Here is a 10,441-nt window from a genome sequence, read left to right as displayed (position 1 = left end):
GGACACGGGTTCGTGCCCCTGTCCGGGAGGATCCCACATGCCGCGGAGCGGCTGGGCCCGTGAGCCATGGCCGCTGGGCCTGCGCGTCCGGAGCCTGTGCTCCGCAATGGGAGAGGCCACAACAGAGGGAGGCCTGCGTACACCCAAAAAAAAAAAAAAAAAAAAAAAAAAAAGTTAGCTAATATTTAGGGTTTGAATATAGGAAATTAGTTGTTAGAGTGCTAAGAATAATGTTAATTTATGAGACATGAGGCTTGATATTATGGTAAATTTACTGATTAAATGGAGCTAGTGCTTGTGGATTTTCTAGTAATTAGTCCTTAGAACACTATAACCAAGGGTCACAAAATATTTTTGTAACTAGTAATTATGTGTCACATAAGCTCATGAGCTAGGAACAAATGGTCAAAGGTTTTTCAAAAAGTGCTTTGACAAAATTACATCATCAACAAAGCCAAGAATCCTATGTGTTTAGGTTCCTAGATCTTATTTGCAATATAACTGACCACACACAGGAACAACATTAAAAAAATGTCTACCTCTGTTTTAAAAAGATTGAATTACCAAAGGACTTTTCTGTTTCTTGTTTGTGAGCTATGTTTATTCAAAGATGGAGCTTGCTGTGAATATCTTAAAATCTCAGATTATCTGATAAATATTAGTCGGCACTCCTGAATATTCTCATTCCTTTTTAAAAAGTACACTTAAAACCAGAGGGAAGTTTCTTGCTAAGAAAGGTGAATGGATTTATCACAGGCCCACCAAAGCAATTTTCCTACTGTTTTGCTTTCCCTATCTTAGTTCCTTAGAGGAAATATAGATTCTTAAGTTTCCAAAGTTATAACCTTATCTTTTCATGGAGGTGGTCAGTGCTGAGCCAGGTCTACAGGAGAGATTCATTTGCACTGAATCTTGCTTCCCTTGGGATGAGTTTGCGGCCCTCTGGCGTGGCCTGTTTTCCCCTCTGCTTCTGATGACTCCAGAGGTTCCACGCAAATGGACCAGGGAAGGTTACTCCTGCCCATCCCTCCGGTAGGCCAGGTGACTGATGCCCCGTAAGGCTCAAACCCTGGAGTGTGGTCAGAGGGGTCTGGGCATCAGGAAAGGGCCGAGGCCCCAGGTAAGGACAGAAAATCTCCTTTCTTTTCTCTAATTTATGATTGGATTAGTTTGTCTTTTGCTTTAGAAGATTTATCGTTTTACCTTCTTATTAACTTATTTTGGTAGAATTAGGAAGGTTATGTGTATATGAGTGTGTATGTATATATAGATACATATATGCATATATATATATATAGATATGCTCTTCTCAAAGACATGTCTTATTTTACAGGCAAACTCAGACCGTCATAGTGAACCCAATTAGGAGGAGGTCTTCTTCGAGGATGTCTCTGGTAAGAAAGAAGGAAAAATACAGTTGGTCTTTTTCTTTTAGTGATGTCATCTTCCTTAATAAAATATGCTTTTAGCAGTGTTAATTTTTAGTTTGAACCACAAAAGTGTGCTGATATTTGACCAAAGAAATGGTGATTTTTCCATAGCTTAAGCCTAATATTTATATAATATATATAATATTTATTATATTATACATATTTAAATATTAGGTCCAACCTCATATTAAAAATTTTGACTATTAGCCAAGAGTAATCAGTAGATATTTAAAATACTAGATGATTTTGCCTAATAAGATTAAATATACTACATATAAGCTTCTTATGTTCCATTATTTATATAAGAATTCAGGAAATTTTTGTCTGTTCCTTCTTGCTGTTAACTTTTTGGATACAGCTTGTTTTCTTGTGCTGTCTGATGTCTGATATCAGCGCATAGGGCTTAGCATTACCATTCTGGCACTGAAAATGAAACACTGAAATGATACACTGAAAATGAAACACTGAAAATGATAGATATGGTAAGAGCTGTAGGGTCTTCATATTTATTTTTCATATATAATATGTTTGGCTGCTTTAGAAGTTTTTAATGGAGAGAAAGAAACCAGCAGAAAATTACTTTACACATATTACATAGGCAATGTGTTTTAATGCTGTTTCCAATTTTCCATTTCTTAGCCTAAACCCCAGCCCTATGTGATGCCTCCCCCACCCCAGCTGCATTATAATGGACATTATACAGAACCATACACTTCTTCCCAAGGTAAAGTACACTATTTCTGAAATGCCTTACAAAATTGTTATGAATAAATTAATGAGGACTTGGAGATGTTGAAGCCAGGATAGTTTTTGGCTGAAGTTACATCCAAAATTGTTGTCATGATTATAGCCAACCTGGATTCATAGAAGAAGCTGCCATTATAGTCAGTTTTTTGGAAATGGGTGGAAAATATTCAGTATCAAATTTTGATGCTCAAATATGGCCCACGGGCACTCCTTCAAGGTGGTTCCCATGTCCTGGTAACACACCCCCAGTAGCCTTTGAGTGCTTCCTTGCTTTCCAGCCTGGGATGTCCCAAGCTCATTTTGTTTTTTCCTGCCTTCCCATTGTAAAGTATTGAGCATTTTATTTTTATCTGTTTATGTTTATCTTTCACATGATGAGTATATAGGGAGCTGTATTGAAACAGCGCCTCCGAAGCTAAATCTCCAGCATTCATTTTACAGACTCTGTCTGCAGGGCTCTACTATAAAGGCCGAGGAGATTTATGCAGAGAAGTAATTACATATCTTAAGAAACTTGGAATCTAATAGTGGAGGATAAGAGAAGAACATAAATAACTTACCTACAAAGAGAACATGATTGTTGTGATGAGAGAGAGCGAGCAATTGCTCATCCTGTTGGAGAGACTGAGAAGGGCTTTTTGGACCTCGAAAGATGGGTAGATTTCCATATGTAGAGAGAGGCGGGTTCCTGTTGGGATTGCTGCTCCTGGTTTTGTGAGGGGGGTGTGGATAGTGAATGCATTGGCACAAACAAGGAAGAGGGTGGCTGGACTCAGTCCCACAGGGAACTGGTAGAACATGGTGTGTGAAGGGACCAGAAGGTGGGTGGTGACTCATTGCTGGTGCCGGGCCTTGTGTGTAAGATGAGACTTTCTGTGCAGTGCGACGGGTGGGTGGGAGGCGATGCATTGGGCTCTGGGTTCCCAGAGTGGCCCCCTCAGGATGTTTTCACCTTCCTCACGCCCTTCTTCTCCTTGCACGCTGCCCTCCTTTGGTTTTGTGACCCCAGCTCCCCCCACTTCCGGGAAAAGGCTCTTTCCTCTGCCCTGTTAGTGTTTCCTTGCTGTTCATCCCTTTCCTCCATCTGCAAGCATCCTGCTCTTTGTCCTCTCTTCTCTCTCCAAACTGCAGTCTGAATTATTATTTTCTTTCATTTCTCACCCCACTCCTGAGAGGAACACCTGTGTGCTCCTCTGCCTACTGGTTACCCCTTTACGCCTCCTACCTTTGCTGCTCTGTTCAAGCTGCCCTCTCACAGGTCCCCAGAGCCCCGCACATTCTCCTTCCCATCCGATTCCAGCAGTCTAGCCTCTTGACAAACCTCTCTTCCCTGCGCTGGGTTCTCCCTCCTCCTGTACCATCGGTGTCCCCTGCTCCCAAAGTCTGCCCAGGGCCTCCTCTCCCCCCGCAGGCTTCCGCAGTGGCCTCGTTTCATCCATGGTTCGGTTTCAGCGAGGATGACTGACTGCGTTTCCCACCCCATCATCACTGCTATGCTCCAGCCCCACATTTCCTCTGTCTGACAGCTGTTGGGGCAGTGAAGGGAGCTACTGCGTGTGAGCGCTCAGCGGGCTCCCCGGCTGAGGGGGCAGCACTCAGTGAATATTACCCAGCGTTACAGCTTGCCGAAGACTGACATCCTGCGTTTGAGCCCGTTGCTCTACTCCACGAGTCCCTTTGCCCAAGTTCCTTACTTCTTTACGACGAAGTCCCCCTCCTGGTTACTTGGATTCCAAACTGCATGTAATTTTCAGGGCCTCCTGTCCCCCCGCAGGCTTCCGCACTGGCCTCGTTTCATCCATGGTTCGGGGTTTCAGCGAGGATGACTGACTGCGTTTCCCACCCCATCATCACTGCTATGCTCCAGCCTCACATTTCCTCTGTCTGACAGCTGTTGGGGCAGTGAAGGGAGCTACTGCGTGTGAGCGCTCAGCGGGCTCCCCGGCTGAGGGGGCAGCACTCAGTGAATATTACCCAGCGTTACAGCTTGCCGAAGACTGACATCCTGCGTTTGAGCCCGTTGCTCTACTCCACGAGTCCCTTTGCCCAAGTTCCTTACTTCTTTACGACGAAGTCCCCCTCCTGGTTACTTGGATTCCAAACTGCATGTAATTTTTCTTTCCTCTTTTTGCCTTCAGTACCCAGACAGTTGCACATCCTGTTGCCTCTGATTAACCTCATGCAGCATCTCTTCCATATCCCCTTCGCCCTGCCCCTCTGCTCCTGCCAATCCAGTTCTTTTTTTTTAAAAAAAAAGTCTCATCAGTTATTGCATCATAGGAGCTGATATCTTCAGTCTTCAGTCCCCACTCTCCTGGTTCATCTGACACTCAGCAGCCAGGCTCATCTCATCCCATCTCCCTGAGGATCGTTCCTTTGTGTAGTGTTCAACGTTCTCTGTGATGTTTCGTCATGCTACTCTTCCTGTCTTATTCCCCACTCTTCTGTACCCTCTCCGGCTACCTGGTACTCCAGCCAAACCGAGCACGCCCTCTGTGCCTCGTCTCCTAGCTTTGCCTGCACTGCTGTGTCACCCACAAGGGTCCTTATCCCACGCGGCCTCCTGCCCACATGCTTCCGCCCAGTCAGGATGGGCTAGGCTGCCGTGCGGGAACAAATTCCAAACCCTTAGTGGCTTACACGGGAAAGCTTACTTCTTTCTCAGGTTACCCGTCCGTCGTGCACTGGCAGGAGGGCTCTGCTGCACGTCAGCCTGCCCCAGGGACTTGGGCTGGGGTCCCTTTCCATCTGGAATGTTGGGCACGGTGGCAAGGAGAAGGGAAATTGCTTCTCTACCCTCTGCTCACTTTCCCTTGACTGTTACCCGTCACGTGGCTGTGCCTGCCCTCCAGAGGTGAGGAGGAGGGATCCGAGCGATCTGCGCGCATTCAGAGGTAGACAGCCCGGCTGCTGGTGAAACCCCACCCACATACCCCAAGGTCCCTTGAGGGCTGTATCCCCTGGGAGGTTGTTCTTGGTCTTCTCCTCCCTGTCCCGTCAGCCTGGCCCGAGCTGGAAGCGATCCTTCCCTCCTCCGGACTCCTGTAACGCTTATCTCCTTTCATTGTCACGCTTCTTCCTTGGATTCTGGTGATTTTTGTGCACACCTTTCCCTTTATCTTTATCTGGCTGCCAGTCATTTCCCCCCCGTTAGTTCTTAGCATAGTCTTTTACACATACGGATTCATAAATGAATGGTTCATGGAGTACCCAGAGGAGCCTGGAGATGGGGAGGCCAGGCCGGCGGGTATTGTGCTAGTCTGGACGGGCTTGAATGAGGCTGAGCTGTGACAGCAGTGAGTAGAGGGGACTCCATAGACACAGATTGCAGAGTGTTCCAGATACGGGAAATGGACAGGAACAAGGAAGCAATGTGTGTCCACAGGAAGAAACAGTGGTGCGTTTGAGGCCCATTCCTTTGTGGCTGTATGTGCTGCACACGAGGCTGTGGCATGTTCACTTTGATAATCATTTGGCACTTAAACCGCCAAGAGGCTTTTGAATCGAAAAAAGAATGCTTTTCGATGGCAACTGTTCTCTGATGGTTAGAAATCACCCTCATTAGTTTTCCAGGTGAACTACAGATTGGACTGAAGAAACATGCCTCCTCCCAGCCCCGAACAGGTGCACACACAGCCAAGCTAGATTCTGCTAGCTTGGACCCCAGTCTTACTGAAGCATGGGGGCTGGAGCAGGGGGCAGGTGTGGCTGTCTTAGCAAGGGTCTTCTTGGCTTCTGGCCCCTAGTGAGGTATACAGCTACTGGTGACACTGTTGGACCTGAAGAGGCTCAGATCCTGCTGAACTATTGCCCTTTTGTGTCTTCACTGTGGAAGAATCTATACAGCCCACCTAGAGTTTCATTTAAGGAACTGTTTACAGACAGTTGGTGCTTGAACTAGCTCAGCATCATCAAGGCCACATCTCCAGTGAGGGGAGAAAGCAGAGTCAGAGACCCAAAGCCTTGAACAGTATCTCTGCCTGCAGTTCCCCAGAGTTCCAGAAAGTCTGCTTTGTGTCTCTAGTAAAACACGTTTTTGACTTTCAGAAAAAGACAATGTTTTGTGGTACAGTTGTACTCTTAATATTGGACTTAGATTTGGCTGCTCTTTATTGGGTGTCAAATCCTGAGTACCACCCTTAGAGTAGGCAGGGCCACGCTTATTCTCTAGATGGGGAGGCGAGGCTCCCAGAAACCCCCTGTCCAGGGTCACTCAGAGCTGTGGCTAGAGCCAGGTCACTTCAGGGTGGAGTTTCATAAGGTACGCTGAGAATGTCATCAACGTTCGGGGCCTGTCTCAGTATTTGTCTAGAGTAATTGATCTACTTTTGTACATTTAGAAAATCTCATTTTAAAAGTTTTGTTTCTTCCCCCCAGATAACCTGTTTGTGACCAACCAGAATGGGTACTACTGTCACTCTCAGACGAGTCTGGATCGAGCCCAGATTGACCTGAGCGGTCGCCTCCGCAACGGCAGTGTCTACAGTGCACACAGCACCAGCTCCTTAAATAACCCCCAGCCCTACTTGCAGCCCTCACCCATGTCCTCGAACCCGAGCATCACCGGGAGTGACATCATGAGGCCTGACTACGTCCCGTCGCACCGGCACAGCGCCCTGATCCCCCCGTCCTACCGCCCGACCCCCGACTATGAGACGGTGATGAAGCAGCTCCACAGAGGCCTGGCGCCCGCTGAGAGGCAGAGCCACTCGCTGAGAAACCTCAACATCGGCAGCTCGTACGCGTACAGCAGGCCCGATGCGCTGGTCTACAGCCAGCCCGAGATCCGGGAGCACGCGCACTTCAGCTCCCCTCCGTCGGCCCACTACCCGTTCAACCTGAATTACAGTTTCCACAGCCAGGCCCCTTACCCGTACCCTGCAGAGAGGCGGCCGGTGGTGGGTGCCGTCAGCGTGCCCGAGCTGACCAACGTGCAGCTCCAGGCCCGGGACTACCCAGCCCCCAACATCATGAGGACGCAGGTGTACCGCCCGCCGCCCCCCTACCCGTACCCCAGGCCCGCCAACAGCACCCCTGACCTGTCCCGCCACCTCTACATCAGCAGCAGCAACCCCGATCTCATCACCCGGCGGGTCCATCACTCGGTCCAGACGTTCCAGGAGGACAGCCTGCCGGTGGCGCATTCCCTGCAGGAGGTCAGCGAGCCCCTGACCTCGGCCCGGCACGCCCAGCTCCAGAAGAGGAACAGCATTGAGATCGCCGGGCTGACCCACGGCTTTGAGGGCCTGCGGCTCAAGGAGAGGACCATGTCGGCGTCGGCGGCGGACGTGGCTCCGCGGGCCGTCTCCGCGGGCTCCCAGCCAAATGTCGTCATGGAAAGGACAAAGCGAGAAGAGGACGAGGAGCAGGAGAGCCTGAGATACGGTCACAAAAAGTCTCTTTCAGACGCCACCATGCTGATACACAGCAGCGAGGAGGAGGAGGAGGAGGACTTGGAGGAGGAGCGTGGTGTGCGGGCGCAGCCTTCTCCCCGGGCGCGGGAGCCCCGGGGCAGCTACTCCCAGGAAGCCCCACCGAGCGGCCCCCACACGCCCGGCCCCCCGGCCGCCGGCCCCTTGCACATCCTTGAGCCCAAGGCCCACGTCACTGAGGCCGAGAGGAAGGGGAGGGCCGGCAGCCCAGTTCCCACGCCCGGGGAAGGCCCGCGGCCCAGGAGGGACGGACTGCTGACGCCCTCCATGTCTGAGTCCGACCTCACCACGTCGGGGAGGTACCGCGCCAGGAGGGACTCTCTGAAGAAGAGGCCGGTGTCAGATCTCCTCTCCGGAAAGAAGAACGTCGTGGAAGGGCTTCCGCCATTAGGGGTGAGCCGTTCAGTGTGCACGGGGTGGGGGGCCGGGGGAGGGCCTCACCCAACCCAGCACGGTGCCCTGTACGCCTGACTTTTCTCAACACCTTCTGCCCTCTATCCATCTTTTCTTTCACTCATTACTTCTGATGTTGTTTAGCTTTTTTCCTTTTAAGTTGTTTCAACTCCCTCCCACCCCAGCCAACACATATTTTACCCAGTTTTTGTCTTATTTTGTAATATTTTGAGTTTGATTATCTATGGAAATAATGGGGAGGGATTAGAATTTTCGTGGTTTTGCTGGAGGTAATAACTTAGGTGAAGTGAAAGGTAAATGTAGGAGGCTCTGTGGGATGGAAGAGAAAGAATGAATGGGAAGTGTTAGTAATGCAGTGTGACGTAAAAGGAAGTAAAGGTTTCACGACTTTAGCCAGGATTGCTTTGTTAGCCACCCGTAAAAATACCCCGCTGTGAGGCAGGGTCCAGGGCTGCTCTTGTTCAGTTTGCTTGCTTGGGGTCTGAGGGAAGCATCCCCCAAAGTGTCCCTAATGAATTCCTTATGTCGCAATCCATGTGGGTACAGCTTGAACTGCTGGACTGTGATCTCTGAGGGCTGGAGGGTGATTCTGGAGCTGGGAAGGTGGCGCTTTGTCAAGACAAAAAACCCGAGCTCCAGGTCTCTATTTATTCTTTTTATCTTTACTGGAGTATAATTGCTTAACGATGTTGCACTAGTTCCTGTTGTACAACAAAGTGAATCAGCTGTAAGTATACATATTCCCCATATGCCCTCCCTCTTGAACCTCCCTCCCACCCTCCCTATCTCACCCCTCTAGGTGGTCACAAAGCACCGAGCTGATCTCCCTGTGCTATGCAGCAGCTTTGCTGGGTCGTATGGTAGTTCTAGATTTAGTTTTTTAAGGACCCTCCATACTGTTCTCCATAGTGGCTGTACCAGTTTATATTCCCACCTCCAGGTCTCTTTAAAAGAGAGACTGAGTGAACTGAGAACCCAAGGAAGGTCCCTTGTAGAAAATGCACCTCCTTAATATTCAGTATGATAAATAACCGTGGTTTAAGCACTTTTTATCTACTTGAGGCAAAATATAAGAGCATAACATCATCTCTAGCTGCCATTCCCAGAGCATTTACCATGTGCTGAGCAGGCCATCTGCTTTACCATGTCCAGTTTACAGCAGGCCTATTGTTTCTACAGATGATTGGTAGTGTATATATGTCAGTGCTACTCTCTCACTTCGTCCCAGCTTCCCCTTCCCCCTCCCCCGCCCCATATCCTCAAGTCTGTTTTCTACGTCTGCATCTTTATTCCTGCCCTGCCACTAGGTTCATCAGTACTTTTTTTTAGTTTCCATATATGTGCGTTAGCATACGGCATTTGTTTTTCTCTTTCTGACTTACTTCACTCTGTGTGACAGACTCTAGGTCCATCCATCTCATTACAAATAATTCAATTTTGTTCCTTTTTATGGCTGAGTAATATTCCATTGTATATATGTGCCACATCTTCTTTATCCATTCATCTGTCGATGTACCAATTTATATTCCCACCTCCAGGTCTCTTTAAAAGAGAGATTGAGTGAACTGAGAACCCAAGGAAGGTCCCTTGTAGAAAATGCACCTCCTTAATATTCAGTATGATAAATAACCGTGGTTTAAGCACTTTTTATCTACTTGAGGCAAAATATAAGAGCATAACATCATCTCTAGCTGCCATTCCCAGAGCATTTACCATGTGCTGAGCAGGCCATCTGCTTTACCATGTCCAGTTTACAGCAGGCCTATTGTTTCTACAGATGAGAAAATAGACTCTGAGATATTAAGTAACTTTCCCAAGGTCACACAGCTAGTGAGTGACCGAACTGAAATTTTAAACCCATATTTATCTCCGCAACCGATTCTCCTATCTTCTACATTGTTCGGCATCGAAGTATACTGTGTATTTTATTAAGTAATAATTGCTTGTCTAAGCTTTGCTGTTCTCTGTCTTTCCACTGAAACCTTTTAACTCTGAGTTCCTCAGCTTTGCCCAGGCATCTGTGGCATTGTCATGTCAGCGTGTCCACTCTGAGTCATCTGGCTTCCTTGCTCAGGCTCCTCCTTGCCCAGGCCTCCATTCCCTGTGCCAAGTGAAAGTGATTAATTAGCCTATGCATTCTGTCTCCCAGTTGCTCCCAGTGTCCTGGCAGCTAGGGACTCCTCCCCCCATTTTTGCTGGTGGGCATATTCAGACCTGAGGGCGCATCACAAATGTGGTTCTGCCCTAGTGTATTATTAGATCTTCTAAGATGCTACAGACATCTTCATAAGCAGGAGGAAAGTTCACACAATATTATAGTGGTTATGAAATAGATCAGTATACATAGACTCAAACTACTTACAGTAGTGCCGTGAATTTAAACGTGTTTTCTTTTTTTTTTTTTTTTTTTTTTTTTTG

At 48.2% G+C, this 10,441-nt stretch overlaps 1 protein-coding gene across 1 annotated transcript in view; it reads left to right on the top strand.

Annotated features, from left to right (window-relative positions):
- PTPN21 (protein tyrosine phosphatase non-receptor type 21) overlaps window positions 1-10,441 on the top strand; it is a 66,102-nt gene that overhangs the window by 43,778 nt on the left and 11,883 nt on the right. Inside the window, exons 11-13 of the mRNA XM_024131033.3 lie at window positions 1,334-1,394; window positions 2,070-2,154; window positions 6,555-8,002. Coding sequence (XP_023986801.1) covers window positions 1,334-1,394; window positions 2,070-2,154; window positions 6,555-8,002 — 1,594 coding nt within the window. The remainder of the gene's footprint in view (window positions 1-1,333; window positions 1,395-2,069; window positions 2,155-6,554; window positions 8,003-10,441) is intronic.

The sequence above is a fragment of the Physeter macrocephalus genome, chromosome 11 (assembly GCF_002837175.3).
Source record: "Physeter macrocephalus isolate SW-GA chromosome 11, ASM283717v5, whole genome shotgun sequence".
Taxonomy (NCBI): Eukaryota; Metazoa; Chordata; class Mammalia; order Artiodactyla; family Physeteridae; genus Physeter; species Physeter macrocephalus.
The sequence above is the reverse complement of the archived record's forward strand: the minus strand, read 5'-3'. Positions and strand labels throughout refer to the sequence as shown.